The sequence below is a fragment of the Symphalangus syndactylus genome, chromosome 20 (assembly GCF_028878055.3).
Source record: "Symphalangus syndactylus isolate Jambi chromosome 20, NHGRI_mSymSyn1-v2.1_pri, whole genome shotgun sequence".
Classification (NCBI taxonomy): Eukaryota; Metazoa; Chordata; class Mammalia; order Primates; family Hylobatidae; genus Symphalangus; species Symphalangus syndactylus.
In genome coordinates this window covers 27126167-27153961 of record NC_072442.2, presented here as the reverse complement: position 1 = coordinate 27153961, position 27795 = coordinate 27126167, and the positions used below count along the sequence as shown (strand labels likewise).

The window sequence follows — 27795 nt, the reverse complement described above, 5'->3', positions numbered from 1 at the left end:
TTTTAATGAACATTTACAGTGAACTTTACTCTGAACTCCTAAATTCCTGTTTGTTCCATTTATTTGTGTTAACAATCTGTTATTTTGAATATGACCTCCCAAGATAATTAGATGATGATGTTTATTATTGAAATCTGGTGTCCTTGTACTTAATCCAGGTTCATCAGGGTGTCAAAGGATTTGTTCTAGATGCCACAGATGGCAGGGGTATATTAAATGCCACCATTAGTGTTGCTGAGATTAATCACCCAGTGACTACTTACAAAACTGGAGATTACTGGCGTCTCTTGGTTCCAGGAACTTATAAAATCACAGCATCTGCTCGAGGGTGAGTGACTGAATGCTTTGAAATAGAGTGCTTGGAGGACAGACAAACATGGCTCCATTCTGGAGGATTATTACTAGAACGTTCTAGAGAGCCTGTTAAGCAACTTTGAATGGATTGCTGGGAAGTTTAGGGCTGGTTATACCTTTGACTCTCCTTTAGTGGCAGATAGAGTACATGAAAAAAAAAAAGGAAAGATTCCTGCGATAAATATTCTAGTTATTGCTTAGTTGACTCATAGTGACATGCTTCCAACCTGCACATTAAACAAGACACTTTAGAATACACATCAAATCCTGATCCTCATGGCCTTAGGTTTTTTATTTAAAAGGAGAGTTAGGATGAAGTAATTCTACAAAGTCAGTTCCAATTTGTAGTAGAATTTATTGGAAATGTGTTCAAGATAGTTTTTCCTTTAAAGGATAACAAAAGTGTTAGTTGATGAAGCACAAAGAACATAGAAAATGCATAGAAAGAACATTTTTCATTCTCTTTATTTGCTAAATACAGGAAAGCCCAAAGCAATGCAGTCTATTTAACATGCTGGTAACTTTTGTGTCTGTGTGTGAGAGACAGAGCTTCTCTCTATCGCCCAGGCTGGAGTGCATGGCACTATCTCAGTTGCCTGCAACTTCCGCCTCCTGAGTTCAAGGGATGCTTGTGCCTCAGCCTCCCAAGTAGTTGATATTACTGGTGGGTGCCACGTAGAGACAGGGTTTCTCTTGTAGTTTTCTTTTTTATCTTTTGATAAGTATAGATGTTACCACAGGATATTTTCCCTTCCTCCTGCTAGGTAACTTATTTCTGAAGAGTTAGTTTGAATACCCATTGAAGTAAGGGTAAAATATGAAAACATTTTAGTCGTTGCCTTTGTTTTTTAATGGTTTTCAGATATCTAGTGGTCCATAAATTAATGGGTTAGAACCTCACACTAATGAGTAATGACGTCTTTTCTGTGATTCTTCCATTTTTGGCAGAGTGTTAACTAAAGCAGCAGGGGATCCGAGAAACAGGGTGAGAAGGATGTGTTTGGCAGAGAATGTCGTAACTTAGCACCTCTCCAACTTCTCCACCCATATACCCTGATAGAAGACAAGTGAATTTAAGCTCCAGGAGACATGGTAGTATCCACTACAAGCTCTAAATTTCTTTTGAAGCCATGTATTTAATCTTAAAAACCTAGGCCAGGTGCGTTGGCTCAGGTCTGTAATCCCAGCACTTTGGGAGGCAGAGGCAGGTGGATCACTTGAGGTCAGAAGTTTGAGACCAGCCTGCCCAACATGGTGAAATCCCGTCTCTACTAAAAATACAAAAATTGTCCAGGCATGGTTGTGGGCACCTGTAATCCCAGCTACTCAGGAGGCTGAGGCAGGAGAATCACTTGAACCCAGGAGGCGGAAGTTGCAGTGAACTGAGATGGTGTCACTGCACTCCAGCCTGGGTGACAGAGCAATACTCCGTCTTAAAAAAAAATTATGAAAAAAAATCCGTTCGTATTTTGTAGTATACCCATGTCTATTTATTAATGTATTAAAAATAATAAATTACTCAACATTAAAATTTTGTCTCTTTAGGAAGCTGCACCACATTTATCCCAAGGATTCTCATGTTCTCTGCACACCTGCCTTCCCAGGGTTTGGGTACTCCAGCTGCAGAAGTGTGGTTCTGATCTGTCTCCTTTATCATAGGTATAATCCAGTTACCAAGAATGTGACTGTCAAGAGTGAAGGCGCTATTCAGGTCAACTTCACACTTGTTCGATCCTCAACAGATTCAAACAATGAATCAAAGAAAGGAAAAGGGGCTAGCACCAGCATCAGTGGTGCCAGTGATCCAACTACTAAAGAGTTTGAAACTTTAATTAAAGACCTTTCAGCGGAGAATGGTTTGGAAAGCCTCATGTTACGCTCCTCCTCAAATCTGGCTCTGGCTCTTTATCGATACCATTCCTACAAAGACTTATCAGAGTTTCTGAGAGGACTTGTAATGAACTATCCACATATTACAAATCTTACCAAGTAAGTGTCACTTTCTACTGTCTTTTTTTCAAGAGAGTAAAATCAGCATTAGCCATGTTGAATAGTAGTTGTAATTTATATAGAAATATTTGGGAACAGAATGTACAGAGAGTTGGAGTTTACTTATTTTACAACACGTATTTGCTTGGAGATCTTTTTTTTTTTAATTATACTTTAAGTTTTAGGGTACATGTGTACAACGTGCAGGTTTGTTACATATGTATACATGTGCCATGTTGGTGTGCTGCACCTGTTAACTCGTCATTTACATTAGGTATATCTCCTAATGCTATCCCTCCCCCCTCCCCCCACCCCACAACAGGCCCCATGGTGTGATGTTCCCCTTCCTGTGTCCAAGTGTTCTCATTATTCAATTCCCACCTATGAATGAGAACGTGCAGTGTTTGGTTTTTTGTCCTTGCAATAGTTTGCTGAGAATGATGGTTTCCAGCTTCATCCATGTCCCTACAAAGGACACGAACTCATCATTTTTTATGGCTGCATAGTATTCCATGGTGTATATGTGCCACATTTTCTTAATCCAGTCTGTCATTGATGGACATTTGGGTTGGTTCCAAGCCTTTGCTGTTGTGAATAGTGCCACAATAAACATAAGTCTTTATAGCATGTGTCTTTATAGCAGCATGATTTATACTCCTTTGGGTATATACCCAATAATGGGATGGCTGGGTCAAATGGTATTTCCCATTCTAGATCCCTGAGGAATCGTCACAATGGTTGAACTAGTTTACAGTCCCACCAACAGTGTAAAAGTGTTCCTATTTCTCCACATCCTCTCCAGCACCTGTTGTTTCCTGACTTTTTAATGATGGCCATTCTAACTGGTGTGAGATGGTATCTCATTGTGGTTTTGATTTGCATTTCTCTGATGGCCAGTGATGATGAGCATTTTTTCATGTGTTTTTTGGCTGCATAAATGTCTTCTTTTGAGAAGTGTCTGTTCATATCCTTCGCCCACTTTTTGATGGGGTTGTTTGTTTTTTTCTTGTAAATTTGTTTAAGTTCTTTGTAGATTCTGGATATTAGCCCTTTGTCAGATGGGTAGATTGCAAACATTTTCTTCCATTCCGTAGGTTGCCTGTTCACTCTGATGGTAGTTTCTTTTGCTGTGCAGAAGCTCTTTAGTTTAATTAGATCCCAATTGTCAATTTTGGCTTTTGTTGCCATTGCTTTTGGTGTTTTAGACATAAAGTTCTTGCCCATGCCTATGTCCTGAATGGTATTACCTTGGTTTTCTTCTAGGGTTTTTATGGTTTTAGTCTAACATGTTAGTCTTTAATCCATCTTGAATTAATTTTTGTATAAGGTGTAAGGAAGGGGTGCTTGGAGATCTTTGTAATAGTGAATCTTGGGAACTTTAAGGAGAATTACTTGTTAGATTAGAAGTAGATATAGCCTGTCCTTCCAGGAAATGTAAAATTGCTCTTCCTGATAATTATTTTGACTGATTGTAAAACCCTTTCCATCACTCAGCTACAGATCTATTAATATGTTCTGACTAAATATTGTTTAGTTTGTTTATTTTGCTTGGGGCAAGGGAGGAATTTAGAACTATAAGCTCACCTGTTAGGGATTATGTGTAACTTTTTTTTTTTAACTAGAAGATGAAGCCTAGTTGCTGTCCTAATTCTAGTCTCTATTCACAGTCTCTTACTTGAAGCTTTAGGGACATGTGTGACTGTGGGTCCCAGGGAAAATATACAGTACTGGCCTATGTAAAACTGATAGCTGAGATAGCCTTTACCTTCACTTTCTGGTGGTTGCTCTGCCTCACTTGCACTGCTTCATTTTAGATTTTGCTACAGTTACTCCAAAATTATTTCTATGATTTGTTGATTCCTATGGTCTGCCTGTTGTAGGTAAGGTCTTTACATTTTGCCTTGAGCATATAGTTCTCTGCTGCAAACCTTGTGAACATTATTTAGCCTTTTACCTTTTTACTTTGTCTTTCTTCACTGGTCCTTTTAATTTCATCAGAAAACTTAGTTCCTCAAATTCTGATTTATAATATTCATAGATGCAGAGTGATACTTACTTTCTTTGGCAATACCAATTACTTTTCTTCCTTAATTGATTCTTGACTATTTCTGGCTATTTCAGGTTTTAATATCATACAATCTCAGTGCCATAGAGTTCATATACTTTTTTATTTTAAAATAAAACCAGGCTGGGCACAGTGGCTCACACCTGTAATCCCAGCACTTTGGGAGGCCCAAGTGGGAGGATTGCTTGAGGCCAGGAGCTTCAGTTTACGTTGAACTATGATCACACCACTGTACTCCAGCCTAGGTGACAGTAAGATCCTGTCTCTAAAACAAACAAAAATTGGGCATTATTTTGCTGTCTGTTTACTTAGTTGATTTAATTTTTTTAACCTCCTAATTCAAGACATACTTTTTAGTGAAATATTTTCTCAAAATATGCCACACATGCCAGTGGTGGGGCACAAGAGAGTTTTAGGTGGTACACCAACAGGCACTAAGTACCATTGAATAGCATCATGAGAAAGCAATAAGGTTTCTGTTAATTTTTCTCAATTTAATATGATTATGTTTTTTCTGTCCAATTCTTGTAAATCTCCCTTTATGCTAAAGAAAGCAGACCTTAAGCTCAAAGCTCTTGGGCAAGCAGAGTATTTGACCATTGTTTAATTTTCATTGAATTATTATTTTTTTCCCCACTGACAAATTATTTTTACTGTGAAACTGGTGTTGCATTTGTAGTAAAATATAACATGACTTATTTACAAATATTAATTTAGATTTAAAAAGGGAGGGCCAGGGTGGTGGCTCATGCTGTAATCCCAGCACTTTGGGAGGCTGAGGTGGGAGGATTGCTTGAGGCCAGAAGCGCTTGAAATCAGCCTCAGCAATATAGCAAGATCCTGTCTCTACAAAATTTTTTTTAAAAAATTAGCCAGGCATGGTGGTACAAACCTGTAGTACTACTCCCTTAGGAGACTGAGGCCAGAGGATCACTTGAGCCCTGGAATTTGAGGCTGCAGTGAGCTATGATCAAGCCATTACATTCCAGCTTGGGTGACATAGTGAGACCTTGTCTCTTAAAAATATAATGATAATAATTAAATAAATAAGGGAGGTTATCTACGTTCATACATACTTAAATATTTCTGTAATAAAAATTTAATTTGTGAGTTAGTACAAAAGATATATATTAACTAAATAGTAGTGTAGATTAAAGAAAATAGGGCAAATATTGTGATGATTGTATGAGAATGACTGAATTTGGAAGGATGGTAAACTAAATCATAATCTTTCCTAAATCTTTCCTAAATCTGATAATATCTATTTGATAAATGTTCTTTGGTCAAGGAAAACTAATTTTCTTAAGGTTTTCTGATACAGTGATTCACTCTTTAAAGACTTTTTAAAACTTTTTGTGTTTATTTTCATTTCTATTTTTAAAGTCCATAAGTCAACATTAACATAGTGCTTGATTACTTGCTGATTTTTTTGTTTCTGGTTTTTGAAAGTTTGGGACAGAGCACTGAATATCGTCACATTTGGTCCCTTGAAATCTCCAATAAGCCCAATGTATCTGAGCCTGAAGAACCAAAGATTCGTTTTGTTGCTGGTATCCATGGAAATGCACCAGTTGGAACTGAACTGCTTTTGGCTCTGGCAGAATTTCTCTGCCTGAACTACAAAAAGAACCCAGCTGTTACCCAAGTAAGAGAATAGCCGAGGTTGACATGCTTTAAAAGGAAAAAGCTCAACATTAATATCAGGGCACCATTTTTAAAATCTTTAATTTCTTGCTAGATTTTAGAGAGTCACTTGTAGTACATTATGAACTTTACTCTTTAAAAATGAACCATCTTTGTAGTATATACCCTTTGTTAATAGTGTCTTTCTATTTTATTTCCTTGTATGTCTTAAGAGGCATACAGGAAAGAATACTAAAAATTCACATTCAATTTCCTACTCCATCATTTAATAGCCACACGACCCTTCCAGTCTTTATTCACAGTTCTTTACTTTTTTTTTTTTTTTTTGAGACGAAGTCCTGCTCTATCACCCAGGCTTGAGTGCAATGGCACAATCTCGGCTCACTGCGACCTCCGCCTCTTGGGTTCAAGCAATTATCCCACCTCAGCTTCCTGAGTAGCTTGGACTACAGATGCCCACCACCACGCCTGGCTAATTTTTTTATATTTTTGGTAGAGATGGGGTTTTGCCATGTTGGCCACGCTGGTCTCGAACTCCTGACCTCAGGTAATCCACCTGCCTTGGCCTCCCAAAGTGCTGGCATTACAGGCGTGAGCCGTGGCACCTGGCCAGTTTTTTACATTCTGACTTGAGGGACTTCCATTCTGAATTATTTATCACTAGGACACTATATTGAAAAATCTAGTGAAAGCCTAGTTTTTCAATATAGTTTTCTTTTTCATGTAATACATAAAAATTATTGGACATCTTGGCTGCTAAGATATTTTAGAAAAAGCAATATGGTATTATCTACTTTAGCCATCTGTGACTACAGAAAAGAACTTTGACTGGGGTGTGATGGCTCATGCCTGTAATCACAACACTTCAGGGGGCTGAAGAGAGAGGACCACTTGAGGCCAGGCATTTGAGACCAGCCTGAGCAACAGAGTGATACCTTGTCTCTATAAAAATTTAAAAAATTAGCTGGGCATTGTGGTGCACACTTGTAATCCTAGCTACTTGGGAGGCTAAAGTGGGAGGATCACTTGAGCCTATTAGGTCAAAACTGCAGTGAGCTGTGATTGCACCACTGCATTCCAGCCTGGGTAACAGGCTGGAATCTCAAAAACAAACAAAACAAAACTTTGACCCAGAGGCTTGGGCATGTATGATTAAGCATCCTAGTTGTAGGTTGCCTCAGAGAAGGGAAGGAAAGACTGCATCCTTCTAAAACATTCACTAATTGGCACTGTCCATAGTGGACTTAGGAAAGGGAAAAAGAACTGATATTTATTGAATACATATTATGTGCTGGGTAATATACCAGGTATTTTATATACATCATTATATTCTCAACTCTGTGATAATGATTATCTCCATTTTATAAATGTAGAAACTGAGGCAGTCCCACAGCTAGAAACTGGTAAAACTAGAATTTAAACCCAAGTATGTCTACTTCGAAGCCCAGTGCAGTTCTGCCTCCCCAAAACAAATTGGAAAAGAATTGATGTCATGATTAGGATCAGAAGGGACCTGTGTAATTAGGTGACACGAACTTAAATCTGACCAAAAATTATGTTCTCTTCCTTTGTGGGACAGGTGCTCTGTGTTGCGATCTTACTCAACTCTGCCATTAGAGCATAAAAGCAGTCATATGTAAATGAATAGTCATGGTTATGTGTCAGTAAAACTTTATATACAATAGCAGGCACCAACTGGATTTGGCCTGCAGTTAGTGGTTTCTCACCCCTGTTCTAAGTCACTGGAAGGTCTCTGGGAACATTAGCTGTACAGTAGTTTTTTGCTTATTTTTAATATATTTGAAGCAAAAGGAAATTTTATTTTTTATTTTTTCATTCATTTTAGTTCTGCCTTTTAAATTAACTGTGCGTAGAATAAACAATAGACTTTCTGTTTGAGGCATGAGAGGGTACCCATTGATTCTACATGCAGCTAGTAACTCGTTAATTTCTGTTTTTGCCTTAGTTGGTTGACAGGACTAGGATTGTGATTGTCCCTTCTCTAAATCCAGATGGGCGAGAGAGAGCTCAAGAGAAAGACTGTACTTCAAAAATAGGACAAACAAATGCTCGTGGCAAAGATTTGGATACAGACTTCACAAGTAAGACTAATTTTTAGGCTATTAAATTACTTAGGAGATAATTTTCTCTTTGCTAGAAGCTTGGTTGATCCTATTTTGTCAGTGAATAATGGAGTACTTTCTTGTCTGGGTTATAACTGTGAGGTATAAATGTATACAGACATCCGGAAAAGTTTTTGAATTTTTCTCCTTTATTATTTGCAAAAATAAAGTTTTTCATAGAAATTCAATCCATTATAGTGGGATGTTTCTTCACTAGTTATGTAGAGATGTGTATTCTCTCTCCCCTGCTATGTATGTGTATACACACACGACACACGTGTGTATATTGATTTGGAGAGCCCTGTTTCTTATTTACTTAAATGGGATCACCAACTGTATGCATTATTCTATAACCTTTTTCATTGAATATGTATCATTGACATCTTTCAATTTCAGTACTTACAGATCTCTAACATTTTTTTTATTTTTTATTTTTTTTTTGAGACAGAGTCTTACTCTGTTGCCCAGGCTGGAGTGCAATGGTACGATCTTGGCTCACCTCCGCCTCTCGGGTTAAGCAATTATCCTGCCTCAGCCTCCTGAATAGCTGGGATTACAGGCACCCGCCACCATGCCTGGCCAATTTTTGTATTTTTAGTAGAGATGGGGTTTTACTATGTTGGCCAGGCTGGTCTTGAACTCCTGACCTCGGGTGATCCACCTGCCCAGCCTCCCAAAGTGCTGGGATTACAGGCATTAGCCACTGCGCCAGGCCCAACATTCTTTTCTAATGGCATCTAGTATGCCATGAATCTATGACAGTACTCTAATTTATTCAACCATTTTCTACTGATAGATATTTACTTTATTTCTGATTTTTTGCTTTTGTAAACAGTGCTGCAGAGAACACCCGGCTTTCTGAAACTCTAATTTTCTTCCAAAGATAACGTATTTGTCCATTTTCACACTGCTGATAAAGGCATACCCAAGACTGGGAAGAAAAGGAGTTTTAATTTGACTTACAGCTCTACATGGCTGGGGAGGTTTCACAATCATGGCGCAGGATGAAAGCCACTTCTTACATGGTGGCAGCAAGAGAGTATGAGAAGGAAGCAAAAGCGGATCTGATAAACCCATCAGATCTCGTAAGACTTACTCACTATCACAAGAATAATATGGGAAAGACCCGCCCCTGTGATTCAGTTACCTCCCACCAGGTCCCTCCCACAACAAGTGGGAATTCTGGGAGATAAAATTCAAGTTGAGGTTTGAGTGGGGACACAGCCAAACCATATCATTCTGCTACTGGCCCCTCCCGAATCTCATATCCTCACATTTCAAAACCAATCATGCCTTCCCAACAGTCCCCCAAAGTCTTATTTCAGCATTAACTCAAAAGTCCACAGTCCAACATCTCATCTAAGACAGGTCCCTTCTGCCTCTGAGGCTGTAAAATCAAAAGCAAGTTAGTTACTTCCTAGATAAAATAGAGGTACAGGCATTGGGTAAATACAGCCATTCCAAATGGGAGAAATTGGCCAAAATGGAGGGGCTACGGGCCCCATGCGAATTCAAAATCCAGCAGGGCAGTCAAATCTTAAAAGTTCAAAAATTTTCTCCTTTGACTCCATGTCTTGCATCTAGGTCATGCTGATGCAAGAAGTGGGTTCCCATGGTCTTGGGCAGCTCCACCCCTGTGGCTTTACAGGGTACAGGCTCTCTCCCAGCTGCTTTCACCAGCTGGCATTGAGTGTCTGCGGCTTTTACAGGGGCATGGTGCAAGCTGTTGGTGGATCTACCATTCTGGGGTCTGGAGGACGGTGGCCCTCTTCTCACAGATCCACTAGGCGGTACCTCAGTAGGGACTCTGTGTGGGGGCTCTGATCCCACATTTCCCTTCCACACTGCCCTAGCAGAGGTTCTTCATGAGGGGCCTGCCCCTGCAGCAAACTTTTGCCTGGACATCCAAGCTTTTCCATACATCTTCTGAAATCTAGGTGGAGGTTCCCAAACATCAATTCTTGACTTTTTTGCACATGCAGGCTCAATGCCACATGGAAGCTGCCAGGTCTTGGGGCTTCCACCCATTGAAGCAACAGCCCGAGCTGTACCTTGGCCCCTTTTAGTCACAGCTGGAGCAGCTGGGACGCAGGGCACCAAGTCCCTAGACTGCCCCCAGCATGGGGACCCTGGGCCCAGCCCACAAAACCAGTTTTTCCTCCTGGGCCTCCAGGCCTTTGATGGGAGGGCTGCTGAGAAGGTCTCTGACATGGCCTGGAGACATTCTCCCCATGGTCTTGGGGATTAACATTAGGCTCCTGGCTACTTATGCAAATTTCTGCAGCTGGGTTGAATTTCTCCCCAGAAAATGGGTTTTTCCTTTCTATCGCATAGTCAGGCTGCAAATTTTCCAAACTTTTATGCTTTGCTTCCCTTATAAAACTGAATGCCTTTAACAGCACCCATGTCACTTCTTGAATGCTTTGCTGCTTGGAAATTTCTTCCTGCAGATACCCTAAATCATCTGTCTCAGATTCAAAGTTCCAAAAATCTCTAGGGCGGGGGCAAAATGCTGCTAGTCTCCTTGCTAAAACATAACAAGAATCATCTTTTCTCCAGTTCCCAACAAGTTCATTATCTCCATCTGAGACCACCTCAGCCTGGACCTTATTGGTCATATTACTATCAGCATTTTTGTCAAAGCCATTCAACAAGTCTCTAGGAGTTCTACACTTTCCCACATTTTCCTGTCTTCTTCTGAGCCCTACAAACTGTTCCAACCTCTGCCTGTTACCCAGCTCCAAAGTTGCTTCCACATTTTTGGATATCTTTTCAGCAACACTCGACTCTATTGGTACCAATTTACTGTATTAGTCTGTTTTCACACTGCTAATAAAGACATACTCGAGACTGGGAAGAAAAGGAGATTTAATTGGACTTACAGTCCCACATGGCTGGGGAGGTTTCACAATCATAGCGGAGGATGAAAGGCTCTTCTTACATGGCAGTGGCAAGAGAGAATGAGAAGGAAGTGAAAGTGGAATCCCCTGGTAAACCCATCAGATCTTGTGAGACTTACTCACTATCACAAGAATAGCATGGGAAAGACCCGCCCCCATGATTCAGTCACCTCCCACTGGGTACCTCCCACAACACGTGGGAATTCTGGGAGATACAGTTCAAGTTGAGATTTGGGTGGGGGTACAGCCAAACCATATCAGATAGGTTATTTATATAGTCCCTAAATTATTTTGTAAAGCAGGATGTGCTTATTCTTTTTGTTTTTTTCAATGAGATTTTTCTTTAACTTGTTTAGAGTCATTAGTATATACACATCCTGAAGTACGTAATAAAACTTAAACTAACCTACCTTCTGTAATGTATCTTTCTTGCTTGAGATAGTGGCTTATGGAGAAATAAAATATTTATCTACAAATTTTTAAGTTAGCATTTTGATTGTATTCAAGTAGAGAATATTTTCTTAGATACTCATACTAAGATTGATATTTTATATTTGACTTTTCTCTTTTTTAGATGATGCTTCCCAACCTGAGACTAAAGCCATCATTGAAAATTTGATTCAAAAACAGGACTTTAGTCTTTCTGTTGCCTTAGATGGTGGTTCTGTGCTGGTCACATATCCTTATGACAAGCCAGTACAGACAGGTATGTAGAATGTCATTTCATATATATACTATTTAAGCTTAGGTAGCAAATCCCAATTAAGTAATGTCCCTTCCACATTTTTATAAATAGTGAGCATTTGAGCACACTCTGTGAGCAAATTACCAGCCAAAGAAGAGTTTACATACATCAGCAGTTCTGTTACTTGGAGAGCTCAGATCTAATGGTAGCCCAGCCTTACTGAGTCTAGCTATCTTGTTCCATCTGTTCCGTTTAGTCCACAAGCATTTACTGAGCAATTATTATGTCTGTAAATATTGAGAATATAAAAGTGAGTATGACACGGTTTCTGCCTCATGAAACTTGTATGTAACCAAATACTAACAGTACAGATTGGTCCTCCCCTGTTTTAAACTTTGACTAAGTGGTTGCACCTTATGGTGAGTTAAATAGTTGGTTGTTTAATCTCTGTGGGGTCGCAGTATATGGAGGTGGTTTGGGTGGTTTTCAGTGCATCTTACAAAGAATATTGTTATTAGGCTACAGTTGTCCCAAAATGCAGTAAGACATGCCAAAACAAGTTTGTATTTTAGTGTGATAGTCTGTTGTGAAAACTCACCATTAGAACCTTTTCATGTAAGGAGGATGTTTGTCTTCTTCGTGTGATTATCTTGGGCTAAATAAAACCTTTTAGGGTTAATTATAGTAACAGTATACTTAAGTGGAGTGCAAAATTTATTAGGAGAGAAAGATGACTTGTATCCATGAAGGTTAACTTGGGGGAAAAAGTCATTTGGATTTCTCCACTGACTTCTAAATTTTTCTTTCTACAGTGGAAAATAAAGAGACTCTGAAGCATTTGGCATCTCTTTATGCAAATAATCATCCATCCATGCACATGGGTCAGCCCAGTTGCCCAAATAAATCAGGTAGGTGTTTTCCATACATTTTGTTATTGCTGTTGTTATTGTTGCTTTTGTGGGGAAAGGAGTTTCACCTTAAGGTCTTCTTGATTCCACATTTCTTAATGCTTTTATAGATGAGAATATTCCAGGAGGAGTAATGCGTGGAGCAGAATGGCATAGTCACCTGGGCAGCATGAAGGTATGCTTTCTAGAACATGTTTAGAATGGAGTTATGGCCAGGCACGATGCCGTACGTGTAATTCCAGTGCTTTGGGAGGCCAAGGCAGGTGGATTATCTGAGTGTGGGAGTTCGAGACCAGTCTGGCCAACGTGGTGAAACCCCATTTCTACTAAAAATATAAAAATTAGCTGGGCGTGGTGGCAGACGCCTGTAATCCCAGCACTTGGGAGGCTGAGTCAGGAGAATCGCTTGAACCTGGGAGGTGGAGATTGCAGTGAGTTGAGCCGAGATCACGCTACTGCACTCCAGCCTGGGCAACAGAGCAAGATTCCATCTCAAAAAAAAAAAAAAAAGAATGGAGTTTATGAATATCAGCCATTGAGTGCAAGAATAGGTGACTCTTCTGGTATTGTAAAGTGAATGGCATCTGCCTCATGGCTTTGTTGATATGTTTAGCCCTTAAATTAACCTGACAGTACTTTTTTGGCCATTTTAACCATTTTTAATTGTACAGTTTAGTGACATTAATTAAATGTTGTGCCCCAAAAACCATATCTATTTCCAAAACTTCATTTGCCCCAGACAGAAACTCTGTACCCACTAAGCAATAACTCCCTATTCCCCTCTCCCACGGCTCCTGGAACCCCTGTCTACTTTCTGTCTCTATTAATTTGCCTATTCTAGGTATTTCATGTAAGTAGAATCATACAATATTTACCCTTTCACTTAGCAAAATGCTTTTAGGATTCATCCATTTTAGAGCATGTATCATTACTTCATTCATTTTTATGGCTGAATAATATTCTATTTATGTTTATACCACGTTTTGTTTGTTAATTCATGTGTTGATGGGCACTTGGATTTCTACTTTTTGGCTACTGCAAATGATGTTGCCATGAACATTGGTATTGCAGGTATCTGTTTGAACCCCGTGCTGCCATGAACATTGGTATTACAAGTATCTGTCACTTCTTTGGGGTAGATACCTAGGAGTGGAATTGCCTGGTTATATTGTAATTCTATGTTTCACCTTTTGAGGAACCACCAAACTGTTTTCCACAGAAGCTGCACCATTTTACATTCATTACCAGCAATGTTTGAGGTTTGCAATTTTCCCATATTCTCTCCTCACCAACACTTATTTTGTTTTTTTGTTTTTGTTTTTGTTTTTTTTTTTAAACAGAGTCTCACTTTGTTGCTAAGGCTGGAGTGCAGTGGCTATGGCTCCTTCACAGCTTATTGCAGCCTGAACCTCCCAGGCCCAAGCTATCCCCCCACCTCAGCCTCCTGAGTAGCCAAGACCACCTTCATGCACCACCATGCTGGACCAATTATTTTTAATTCTTTGTAGAGACAGGGTCTCCCTTTGTTGCCTAGGCTGGAGTTCTTTATATATTAATATAAAAGGCTGAGCATGGTGGTGGCTCATGCCTATAATCCCAGGACTTTGGGAGGCCGAGGCGGGAGGATCACCTGAGGGCAGGAGTTTGAGACCAGCCTGGCCAACGTGGTGAAACCCATCTCTACTAAAAATACAAAAAAATTAGCTGGGCGTGGTGGCAGGCGCCTGTAATCCCAGCTACTTGGGAGGCTGAGGCAGGAGAATCACTTGAACTTGGGAGGCGGAGGTTTCAGTGAGCCGACATTACACTATTGCACTCCAGCCTGGGCAACAAGCACGAAACTCTGTCTCAAAAAAACAAATAAACAAACAAAAACCATTCTGGATGCGATGTATTCTAGATAGGAAATTCTTATCAGATACATGATTTGCAAGTATTTTCTCCTATTCTTTAGGTTACCTTTTAAATTTCTTGGTTATGTCCTTTGATACACGAGTTTTTAATTGTGATGAAATCCAACGTACCTGTTTTTGTTGTTGTTGCTTTTGCAATTGTTATCCTATCTAAGGATCTGTTGCTAAATCCAAGGTCATGAAGATGCCCCGCCCCGCCCCATGGTTTTTTTTTTGTATATGCTTTTATTTTTCCGTGATTACAAACACAACTGAATATCAGATGCACAAAGTAAGAATTATACGGGGAAAAAAAATCAGATACGTTCAAATATGTATCACCTTTTCAAGGCTATTTCCATCCAGAATAACCTTGGTTTGCCAGGGCCAATAGAAAGAAGTCACAAAATCGCCTTTAGTCAAATTTGTGTGTTTGCTTTCTTCTATAATTCCAATACCTCCACCACCAACGACTTGAGATAGCTGCCAAGGTGTTATATAATCAGTGCCAGTGTCTTCATTCATTCTACAACAAAGGCTGTCACTTCACACTTGGAAGGTTGCACAGCGGCCAGGCAGAGGCACTCCTCACTTCCCAGATGGGGCGGCCGGGCAGAAGCGCTCCTCACTTCCCAGACGGGGCGGCCGGGCAGAGACGCTCCTCACTTCCCAGACATGCCCCATGTTTTCTTTTCTTTTTTTTTTGGAGGGCAGGTATGGGTTGAGTGGGAGAGGCGGGGTGCATGGCCCCACCCCCTCCCACCTCCCTGCTCCCTGCAGCCTATCCTTGTGTTTTCTTTGAAGAGTTTTGTGGCTGGGCACGGTGGCTCAGGCCTGTAATCTGAGCACTTTGGGAGGCCAAGGTGGGTGGATCATTTGATGTCAGGAGTTCAAGACCAGCCTGGCCAACATGTTGAAACCCGTTATACTAGAAATACAAACATTAGCCGGGCTATAGTGCTGCGTGCCTGTAATCCCAGCTACTCCGGAGGCTGTGGCAGAGAATTGCTTGAGCCTGGGATGGGGAGATTGCAAACAGCCGAGATCTCGCCACTGCACTGGAGTCTGGGCGACAGAGTGAGACCCTGTCTCAAAAAAAAAGAGTTTTATGGATCAAGCTGTCGTATTTCAGTCATTGATGCAGTTTATTTTTTACAGTATGAAGTAGGAGTTCAACTTCGTTTGTTTGTATGTAGAAATTCAGTTGTGTCAGCACTATTTGTTGAAAGACTATTCTTTCCCCACTGAATGGTTTTGGTATCCTTCCCAAAAATGAGTTTACCATAGATGTGTGGATTTATTTCTGGGCTCTCAATTCTATTCCATTGGTCTATATGTTTGCCTTTATGCCAGTATCACTGTGTTTTTTTTTTTTCTTGGTTGTTGTTTTCCTTTATTGTTTTTTATTTATTTATTTTATTTTTATTTATTTATTTTTTATTTTTTATTTTTTTATTATACTTTAAGTTTTAGGGTACACGTGCACAACATGCAGGTTAGTTACATATGTATACATGTGCCATGTTGGTGTGCTGCACCCATGAACTCGTCATTTAACATTAGGTATATCTCCTAATGCTATCCCTCCCCCCTCCCTCCACCCCACAACAGGCCCTGGTGTGTGATGTTCCCCTTTCTGTGTCCATGTGTTCTCATTGTTCAATTCCAACCTATGAGTGAGAACATGCGGTGTTTGGTTTTTTGTCCTTGCGATAGTTTGTTGAGAATGATGGTTTCCAGCTTCATCAGTATCACTGTTTTGATTAATGTAGGTTTGTTGTAGTAAGCTGTAAAATTGGAACGTGTGAGTCTTTCAACTTTATTGTTCTTAAAGATTGTTTTGGCTATTCAGGGCCCCTTGTCATTCCATTTGAGCATTGGCTTTTCTTTTTCTGAGAAAAGGGGTGTTGGAATTTTGTTAGAGGTTGTGTTGAAACCGTATATCACTTTGTGTAGTATTGACATCTCTACAAGTATTGTCCTCCTATCCATTATTTAGGTCTTCTTTAATTTCTGACAGCATTTTAATTCATTGTCCATCCACTTCAAATTAGGCAGGAGTTGTTAGCAGATGGGTGGTTGGCTGATCATTTTATTCACATGTGCAACCAGAAAATTGACTTCATTCCCATTTCTGCCTGTCTTCCCTCCTTTATTTACTACGAACTTACTACTGGGAGGCACTTTGCTATATTAGTGATAAATAAAATATATTGCCTGGCCTATTGTACGAATTAACTGTGTTACATAATTGATTTGATCTGGAAGAGAGCAACTCTCAACAGGCCGTGAGAAATTAAAGACACAAAAAATTATATCTAGTCAGAGATACAGCCTTTTCTCTGTAGAGGAGATGGCATTTGGGCTGCAGAGATGGTGAAGCAGACCATTCCAGAAAGAGGAAGCAGTACATAGCAGAAGTCTAACTTAGTTAGAATATGGGGTGTAATGCAGAGCCACAGAAGGTTAAGAATGGAAAGAGTGCTTGTTGCTTTGAATGCTTTGTTTTAATAAGAATGGGAAACTATGAGGTTTTGAGCAGGGGTAACAATATTGACATGATCTGAGCTATGCTATGGGAAAACTAATCTCTAAATAATCAGTTAAGATAGTTTGGAGGAAGGAGAGACTGGTATAGGGAGACTGGTTTGGAATTGTCTAGACAAAAAGTAATGAGGGCCTAGGTTATGCTAGTGGCAAGGAGAGTAGAGTCAAAGGATGACATTTTAGAGATTCTATAGAGGTAGAATTGACAAGATTCAGCAATTTACGGATGATAGTGAGATAGAGAAGTCAAAGACAGGAGGTTTCATGGCTATGTGAGAAAATGAGTCAATACCATTAACTGAGTTAGGAAAAAGAAGAGATTTTGGGAAAAGGTGGTAAGTTGAGTTTTTGAACCTGTCTACACAGGCAGTTCCTGTACCTTGATAATATCAATGCCATATTGCAGGGAGTGGATATTGTCACCAGCAGGGGTCCAGGTTGAGGGTATGAGAGGGCTAATGATCATTATCTCCATAGCTTCAAGAACAACTGTGACGTTTCTGGGTTTTGAGGGAAGCTGACCCTCTTCTGCATGTACTCATTCATTCATTTCTTCAGCAAACCTGAATAAACCCCATCTACCTGGCACTACCAGGCACTGTGGGAAGCACGGAAGATAGGAAAATAAATTCGACATAGCCCCTGTCCTCAAGGGCTCTCACAGAGTTTGTGATTGATTATAATACAGAGAGGTTTATTTATATTTGTCATAAAATGCTTTACAGCTTCTTTGTTTACATCAGCTACATTTTCTTTTCATTTACTCCATTTGTTGTATTACAAAGCCTCATTCTTTCTTTTACTTATTAATTTTCCCACATTTGATTTTGAACTTTATATTCTAGGATTATAGTGTCACCTATGGCCATTGTCCGGAAATCACAGTATACACAAGCTGCTGTTACTTTCCTAGTGCTGCACAACTCCCTTCCTTGTGGGCAGATAATAAGAGATCTCTTCTTAGTATGTTAGTGGAGGTGAGTCTTTTCCTTTTAACTAGAGGCAAACTCCCAGGAATATGTTCAGTAAAAACCTTTATCAAAACATTGTCTTTTACCAAAAATGTATATTATTTATTTTAAATTTATATAGAAAGAAGAGTTTTGGTCATTTTATGTTTCCTAAATAAATGCCATTTATTCACATCTCTGGAATCTGCTATAATTTAGGTAATTTGACCTTGCAAGATGCTGCAAGTTCTTTAATTTGAATATCACAGAGTTACTGGAGTCAGTATACCATGGTAGGAAGGAAATCACTCAAGGCATTAGAAGATTGGGTTCTAATGCTTTAGGCTATGACAATATCAGAGTTCTCTTTTATGTCCAGCTCTGTGATCCTGAACATTGAATGTATAGCAAACAAGGTCAGAGTCTGGGGAGGGAAGAGAAGAAGCAGGCCATACAGAGTTTGATACTTGTTTGTGTGTGGTTTTTGTTTTGTTTGGTTGGTTGGTTTTGGTCATGCCTCAAGCTAGTGCCTCTACAATGTCTGGCATTATGACAACATAAATTTATATTTTAAACATTTTTTCAGGTTCACAAAGGAGTTCATGGATTTGTTAAAGATAAGACTGGAGAGCCAATCTCTAAAGCAGTCATTGTACTTAATGAAGGAATAAAGGTACACACAAAAGAGGGAGGTTATTTCCATATACTGTTAGCACCAGGTGTCCATAACATCAATGCCATCGCTGATGGGTACCAGCAACAACATTCACAGGTGAGAAACTCAAATTGAGTAGCATCATGTAAATTTTTATTCTTAATAATACTTCTATTTTATTTTGAAACTCTAGTTAGAAATCTTGAAGGGAGTGGGCCAGGCGCGGTGGCTCACGCTTGTAATCCCAGCACTTTGGGAGGCGGAGGTGGGGGGATCACAAGGTCAGGAGATCGAGACCACAGTGAAATCCCGTCTCTACTAAAAAAAATACAAAAAAATTAGCCGGGCGTGGTGGCGGGCGCCTGTAGTCCCAGCTGCTCGGAGAGGCTGAGGCAGGAGAATGGCGTGAACCCGGGAAGCGGAGCTTGCAGTGAGCCGAGATTGCGCCACTGCACTCTAGCCTGGGTGACAGAGCGAGACTCTGTCTCAAAAAAAAAAAAAAAGACATCTTGAAGGGAGTAAAGAAATTAAAAGTGTGACTGCCTCTTGATTATGATATCTTGTTATCCTTGTACCCCTTGCCAACAAACGGGAAAATTTTCTAGCATTTTGTATGCTTTAGATGGCAATGCATCATCTCCTTAGTTTGCTCTATGGGCCCTAATAATATAGCAGAGATACAGTACACCTTAAGCAGAATTTGTCATGATTCTTACTCTTTCTCCTTCTAGGTCTTTGTGCATCATGATGCAGCTAGTTCTGTGGTGATAGTCTTGGACACAGATAACCGGATATTTGGTTTGCCAAGGGAGCTTGTGGTGACTGTATCAGGTAAAGACATTTTGATTTTTAGTAGTAAAAGTTAAAAACAATCTTGACATTTCAATATGAGAGTGGGTCACCTCCATGATCCTGAAACTAATCACTTGTCTTCTAATGTCTCCTTATCTAAATGTGATTTTCCTGGATGGACCTCTGTTCTCGCATATGTTCTCCTGGCTTGCCTTTCTCTGCCGAGACCAGCTCCATCAAGGAGACCCTAACCCAGCGGTGCTAGAGGAATTAAAGACACACACAGAGAAATATAGAGATGTGAAGTGGGAAATCAGGAGTCTCATAGTCTTCAAAGCTGAGAGCCTCAAACAGAGATTTACCCAGGTGTTTATTAACAGCAAGCCAGTCATTAGCATTGTTTCTATAGATATTAGATTAGCTAAAAGTATCCCTTATGGGAAACGAAGGGATGGGCCAAAATAAAGGGATAGGTTGGGCTAGTTATCTGCAGCAGGAGCATGTCCTTAAGGCACAGATCACTCATGCTATTGTTTGTGGTTTAAGAACGCCTTTAAGCAGTTTTCTGCCCTGGGTGGGCCAGGTGTTCCTTGCCCTCATTCTGGTAAACCCACAACCTTCTAGCGTGGACATCATGGCCATCATGAACATGTCACAGTGCTGCAGAGATTTTGTTTATGGCCAGTTTTGGGGCCAGTTTATGGCCAGATTTTGGGGGGCCTGTTCCCAACACTTCTTTTTCTTCAGGTCGATACTCAAATGTCACCTCCACGGAGAGGCCTTCCCTGATCACCCTAGCTACCCCGTCACTATCTGTATCCTGCTTTTTTTCATTATAGCACTTGTCACTAACATTATATTATATATTTGTTCGTTTATTTGTCTATATTCAATCTCTCCCACTAAAACATAAGTTCTGAGAGAGCGAGGAATCTACCTGCATCCTCCAAGCCTAGAACGATGGTTAGCACGCAGTGGGTCTTAATGAAGAGTTGTTGAATGAATGAATGATTTGCTTTATATTAAAGTCATAAGTTCCTAGGACTTTGACTTATATTAGTTCTGCTTTTTCAAGATCCAGGAAAGAGGAAATGTTTGTTTACGCTGGAACTAATTCATGTCATTGCTTGGATTACTGAAAGGTTAGGAAGAAAAAAATATGTGGTAAAATGAATACTCTGCTGTACTGTATCTATTTGATGCAGACAGCCTTAGTTTATTTCTAAGTGCAACTTGGATGAGGCAGAATAACCAAGTTTCATCACAGGGTTCCTGTGGGAGAGACCCTTAGTTAAGAGAAAGTAGTGTATTGGAAACATGCCCCAGTCATAGATCCTGTGTAGTATGTTTAAAGAGTTCTTAGCTTTTCTCAGATAAAGTGTAAATAACTTAGTGGTTAAAAACACAGGAGGTAGAATTCAGCCATGGTTTAAATCTGACTCTGTCACCCATTAGCTATTGTGAACTTAGTTTTTATTATTTTTAGTTTCTAACACTTTTATTTTGATAACCTCACGTACAAATTTAAAATAAACAAGGAGATTTGGATGAAATGAAAGTTTACTGGAAAGGAAAAGTATAATAGAAGTCATAAAAAGCAGGTTGCAGAACAGTAGACACAGTACAATTTCATTATGGTAAAAGAAAAAAATACATGTACATGCATATGCATAAAGAAAGATCTGGAGCCAGGCATGGTGGCTTACGCCTGTAATCCCAGCATTTTGGGAGGCCAAGGCAGGTGGATCACTTGAGGTCAAGAGTTCTAGACTAGCCTGGGCAACATGGCAAAACCCCATCTCTAGCAAAAATTTAAAAAAATTGGTCAGGTGTGGTGGCGTGCACCTGTGGTACTACTCGGGAGGCTGAGGTGGGAGGATTACACACACACACACACAAAAGATTTTATAACTAAAAATGATCTCTGGGTAATGGAAATGTAAATATACGAGGTTTTTTGGTTTTGGCTTTTGTTAGTTTGCTTATCTGTATTTTTAAACTTTGTATATTGTACATATACTGCTTCTATAATAATAAAAGGGTTGTTCTTAAGTGCATGAAATAGAAATAAAATAAATGAGGGGTATATTATTAAAAGTTCCATTGTAAGCGGCTGCTTATTAATATCCTTAAAGTATAATATCACGTGATGGTTTTTGTTTGTCAGGTGCTACTATGTCGGCATTGATCCTAACAGCTTGCATTATTTCGTGCATCTGCTCAATCAAGTCTGATAGACACAAGGATGGTTTTCATCGGCTCAGGCAGCATCATGATGAGTATGAAGATGAAATTCGCATGATGTCTACTGGCTCCAAGAAGTCCCTCCTAAGCCATGAGTTCCAGGATGAAACAGACACTGAAGAGGAAACATTATATTCTAGCAAACATTGAAAAACACATTTTGCATATCTCCCAGCATAAGTACCAAGCAAAATTACAGTTCCTCTTGGGAGAACACTGCATTAAGAAGAGACACTCTTGCTTCTTCAAAGAGCTTTGGGAAGTTAAATTGCTAAATTTGTATTCTCTGTGAATTTCACTGGCAGTTTTGAACTTCCCTTCCTTAAAGTACTCTTAACCTTTAAAAAAGAAATCTGATTTCTGTTTATGCAGCAGAGATGGGACAGCCACTTTTTCTTTTTAATTTAAGATGAGCTATTTGGAGCTTATGTAATAATGGCATAAAGCCAACTAGAGGATGTTATATTTTGCACATCAGGTGTTTACTAGCGGCTTAAGTATTTTTCTTTGTTTTAAATGGCCAAAAGAATCCAGAAACATGAAGGCAGGGACAGCAGTCAGAATCGACATAAAGCTTTAAAAACTCAAGGTTTTTTCAGCCTACTGAGGAGTACTTTTCTCTAGTTGTTAAATAGCTGGAGTTTCTCTTATTCAGGTTTAATGGAGGTTGAATTGATTTTTAAACACATATAACAGTAGGAAATGAATAAATGGGCTTCTGCATTTGGCTTTCTACCTATTCCAAGGCTAGGTCGGAACTGGTAGACTACGCTGTAAGCAGGATTTCACTACCTCTCTTAAGGTTTAGCAAACTTCTAAATAGCCCATTTTAAGGGAGAACTTACTAACTTTGTTGTGAAAAGTCTAAATGCCCACTTGAATGAAGCTGAGAGAGATCTAGCAAAAGCTAAAACTCATGTTGCCTATCTTTGAACTTGGTAAAAACCCACAGGTGCTGCTGCTTATATCTGTGAAGCACTAGCTTATTCTAGGAATGCCTGATTCTTTAATATTGCCTAAATCGGAACCTTTTTCTATGTTGCACACATGGTTTTCAGATGACCCAGCCATCTACAAGATCTGAATTCTACTGAAAATATCTAGAAATGTGGAAGAGACCTACTTGCACATTCTTAACCTGTATTTGAACACAAAATATCTATACTTCATGCTCCAGCCCAAGCCTATACCCTGTAATAGCATACTATTACTGAAATTGCTTGGCCGGTCTTGTTCACATGGGCCTCTGGGAGTGATTTGGTCCTTTCTCCTAATGTTTCATTTGACAGTCTCTTTTTGATCAACCAATTTTGCTAAAAGTTTAGTCGAAAGCTTTTAAGTATAGCTTCCTCCCTTGAAAAAAGTGTAAACTATGACTGCTGAGTGATAAAACACTGTGGTGTGAAAGTGTCATCTTCACTGCCAATCAGGCAAAGACCTGAAAGATTTGCATTTTATTGTGTCTGTCTTATGTAATGGAAATGATGCTTTTTGTAAGTATGCATCTTACCAATGATCTAACGGTTTAATACCTTTGAATGTTTTAATGACCAAGTTGCTGCTGAACTTACACTAGATCAGGGGATCAAAAAACTTGCTCTCATCTTCTCAAATTGTATTCTATATCCATTAATGTATCAGTTATCCCAAAGCCTTCAGGTGGAGTGGTTTACCACCTACCTAGGTCGTTCAACCAGGTTTTGTGAGGAATGCATTCAAAGTGGCTTTATAAAAGAAGATTTTGTTTAGCAAGAATAATGAGGTCATGTCATTTGTTAATAAGTATCTGTGATAAATCCGTGGTTCAAGGTTAAGCCATTCTGGTATTCTGGTATTAGCAACTGTAAATTCTGCCACCTCATACATGGAACAGGGCTTGTGGGATGCTAATAGTTAGTGAAGTATATATGATTTAATTTCTTCTAATAATCTTTATGTTTTCTTTAAGGATGGTGGTGTATTGCTCTTTTTCAGCTTTATTTTTAAGAGTACAGTCAGGAAACCAACAAGGGGCCTAAGAGTGGCTGCCCCTGCTTGGAACATTACAGCAAATGAAACAAAGTTAATGTGACAGGCTTTGCTTTGTTATCATTGGTCTTCACTAGAGGATACCTTTTACATTTACTTCTCTCTTGGATCAAATATATCTTTAACTGTACATCTCAGTGGCTAGAGGCCATGCCTTTAAAGCATGTGTAAAATTTTTAAAGAAATGAACATACACATAGTTATTTTAGTAATATTTCCTGAAAGAAAAACCAAATTCTGCTATAAATCTTGATCTTCAATGAACTTTTAAATAACGCATTTAGCTGGAAAACAAGACTTTCCCAGCTTGTGTTACCTAGAAGCGTGAATGTATAGGATACCTGACTACTAAGACTATATTCTCAGCCCTGCCCTGTCTTTTATTTGCGGATCTAATCTAATATTAGAACATATTAACCGCTTAAGGCATTGAAGCCATATGGGGTGGGGAATGCATTTCTTCAGTGTTTCTCCGAGAGACTTTCCATTTCCTTGGAGTTACGGAGGCAAGTAGGTATCATAGTATTAAGAAATTTGCCTAAACCTGAGTTGTGCCTTTCTTTACTCACAAGGCATGGGTTTTGTCCTGGTGATCAGTTTGTAAGCCTTCTTCCTTCCCAGCTCCTTAATAAAAGCAAAGTGATTGAGTAGGTAATGTTCAAAGTGTCTGCCTGTGTACATGTACATGTATTGATTATGTAGTTCAGTAAAATGTGCCCAAGTCATTTCAGAAAGAAAGACCCTTTGGTTCTGATGCATTTTGCTGAACTCTTGGGTAGTGAGTGGGATCCTATCCAGTTGAGCAATGCTCATTGAAGGGATTTACTTTGGGACTTTGTTATCTTCCAGAAAGGAAACATATTGTATATTTGGCCCAGTGTAATTGATTGCTTAATCTTTGGTAACTTTTATTTGAATGGGATTTGCTAAATTAATGACTATTGAATTTAAAACCAATTATGAGTTGACAAATAAATAAAAGGTAGTGTTTATGTCTGAGCTTATTGTGTTTGAGCTGACACCAGGTTACTCAGTAACCATGACCTGCTCCTCCATTTCCATTTATTCTCAACATTGAATAGTTTTATCTTGTTGTTGCCAGAAATGCATTTGTGCCAGGTATTGTCCTTGCTGTATGAAAAGCTTCTTGGCAATGAATTCTGTAATAGTGCCCTACATTATGGTTTTCTGGTGGAATTGTTTTAACAGTGACAACCCAGCATTTCCAATATAATTTTTCTTTATTGTTATTATCAAAAATTCCACTATGATTGATGTTCAGTGATTTTCTATAGCAACTTTTTTGGTAACTCTTTGGGTTTCTGATTTGTTTTAGCTAAAATTTTGGGGGGATGATTTGGGTCTTTGATTAATGTCAACTGAACTTGGATTTCTAGTTCATGAAGAAATCTCTCCCAATACCCATTTATCCTATTTTTAGCAATAATTCATTAATGATTCCACTTGATTTTCAGAATATTGTCCTGGTTGATTTTGATTTGACAGAGTACATTATGAAATTTGAAAATAGGTTACCATTTTGAGGCAGTTGGATATAAATTATGTAAATATGTATGATTATGACTTTTATAAATGGCATAACATGAGTGTACTAACTACCTTCTATGCTGGCCATGCTACAGATTTTCTGGAGGTATGACATAATAGTATTTTTTTATGCTTAGATTAAAAATCAGCTTTTCACCTCTCCAGTTTTTCCAAGTGATACTCCCAGTTCTAGAGCAATCTACAGCTGTTTGTATGAGGTGCCCAACACCCATTCATCTCAAGTGCTTCAGTCTTTGGTTTATTTCATGCACTGTGCCTTCAAAATGAAATTTTTAAAAGGGACTTTAAATGAAGTTGAATAGTAGTTTTTAAAAGTCAATGTGTAATTTATGTGAAATCTAACTGTAATGAGGTCCTTTCTGTTTTTTATATGTAAACAGATCTACTAATCCTGTATAAAAGTTATTTTACGATGTTTGTCTTTCTTTGTGTTTTGTCTCATAATCTTTTTTCAGATGGAATATGCCAGAAAAAGTTATAGGTCCAGTTTGAAAATTATTTAGTTTTTCTACCTATGCTAGTGGAAAAATAGTACCAGGATCAGAATACAGGGTATCACCTATGGAATGTTTCTGTATTTATGAATTGACTCAAAAGAAAGCTTTGTTTCTGAAATCACATTATATAGTAGCCACAGTTTTCTGTTTTTAGCTCAGCTAGATTGTTATATATGTTCAATCATTTCACAACAACAACACAAAACTGGTCATTGAAAGGTTTTTATGTGCCCATTTTAAACTTGTTCGTTAAAAATTTCGTCCTTTTTCCAGGTGAGGCCCAGTTAGAATAATGTGTCCTGGCACTTTTAGGCACAGCAAGGATGAATTCAATATCCCCTTTTTCACTTAGCAACAATGTGTTACTTCTACCCTAATAGGAATTGGGAAAGCAAAGTTATATGAGAAACAGACTCTGCTGATAAAGAACTCATAGTCCAGACCAGAGAAATAGAAATGGAAATAAGTTATATTTCAATAGTGATTGGTTCATCTAAAAGCCTCTGCTGTAAAGGAAATAAAGCATAGAGGTTTGAGCATGGACTTTGGAGTTGGACCAATCTGTGACTGATTCTTGGTTCTGCTACTTGCTTCCGATGTGACCTTGTACAAGTTTCTTGACATTCTCTGAGCCTCAGTTTCTCTACTGGTTAAAGAATAATCCTTAATAGGATTGCAGTGGAAAATTAAATGAAATAATGTTAGCAAAGGTCCCAACATAATATTTGACTCGGAATTGAATGCCCATGGTAACCAGCATCATTTTCCTTCATGTGATGTCTTCTTATGCCTTTGAAAGAAAGTTACTTTATCAAATGTATAAACAAAGATCTGTTTATAGGTGATCTTTTTAATTTAGAAGAAATTCTGAGACACAAATACTAAAAAAAAAAAGAAATTTTTTATTATGTGGTTCAATAGATTGTCTAAAGCATAGCAGTAAAGTTTTAATTATGCCAAAATGCTTCATATTTGTTTTTAAATGAAATTAAGTTGTATTTATGCTTCTTTAGTGGAAACAGCCTTACTTAACTGCTACAGGAAGTGTGAATAGTGATAACGGTTCTTTTTCTCTCAATGTTTGAAACATTTTCCTGAATTTTCTTAGTTTTCGCATACCTGAATCAAGAACCCTTTTGGTTTGTTTCATAAACAGTAATCTAGTTATTATGTTCAGCTTTTCAGATTTCTAATAGCTGATTGTTTTCAGCAAAGTAAACATGATGGTCAACGCTAATACTACTCAATTATGAACAAGTGCCATTGTGTGGGTCTTCATGTCTTAGTCTCACTTATAGTTAGAATACCAACTGATTCTATGCTATTTATTGCAAACCTCAGATAAATACACCATTCATTATTACACACAACTTAAAAGCAATAAAATCAGTAGATAAAACCCAATTTTACCTTTCTCTCTCTCTATATATATATATATATAAAATACATATATATATATATATTTTTTTTGAGACAGTCTCACTCTGTCTCCCAGGCTGGAGTGCAGTGGCACGATCTCAGCTCACTGCAACCTCTGGCTCCCAGGTTCAAGCGATTCTCTTGCCTCAGCCTCCCAAGTAGCTGGAATTACAGGCATGCGCCATCACGCCCAGCTAATTTTTGTGTTTTTAGTAGAGACAGGGTTTCGCCATGTTGGCCAGGCTGGTCTGGAACTTCTGACCTCAAGTGATCCTCCCACCTTGGCCTCCCAAAGTGCTGGGATTACAGGCGTGAGCCACTGCGCCTGGCCCCAATTTTAACTTGAATATCACAATTTTCACCTACATTAGTAGAATATTAAAAGCAAACATGCTATTTCTTTGGCATTTTAGTTGAGGTCAAATAATCCTCTTCCCTAATTACTGTGTAAACAAATGTAGACAAGCAAGAATGAGACAGGATGGCCTATATGGAGTAGTAAGGTGTTGAAGTTTAGAGGCCAGCCTGGAAGAC

At 38.9% G+C, this 27795-nt stretch overlaps 1 protein-coding gene across 4 annotated transcripts in view; it reads left to right on the top strand.

The window, feature by feature from the left end:
* Window positions 1–25758, top strand: part of CPD (carboxypeptidase D) — a 135449-nt gene extending 109691 nt beyond the window's left edge. For 3 of the 4 annotated variants that reach the window (XM_063628651.1, XM_063628650.1, XM_063628649.1), the window contains 11 exons: window positions 159–328; window positions 2014–2343; window positions 5858–6053; window positions 8019–8154; window positions 11650–11781; window positions 12573–12668; window positions 12779–12843; window positions 17953–18084; window positions 18644–18829; window positions 19444–19543; window positions 21672–25758. In XM_063628651.1, coding sequence (XP_063484721.1) covers window positions 159–328; window positions 2014–2343; window positions 5858–6053; window positions 8019–8154; window positions 11650–11781; window positions 12573–12668; window positions 12779–12843; window positions 17953–18084; window positions 18644–18829; window positions 19444–19543; window positions 21672–21898 — 1770 coding nt within the window. In that variant the 3' untranslated portion in view covers window positions 21899–25758. Of the gene's footprint in view, window positions 1–158; window positions 329–2013; window positions 2344–5857; window positions 6054–8018; window positions 8155–11649; window positions 11782–12572; window positions 12669–12778; window positions 12844–17952; window positions 18085–18643; window positions 18830–19443; window positions 19544–19735; window positions 21594–21671 lie in introns of those variants that run through there. The other variant, XM_063628652.1, reaches the window with a different exon arrangement.
* The last annotated feature ends 2037 nt before the right edge of the window (window positions 25759–27795 follow it).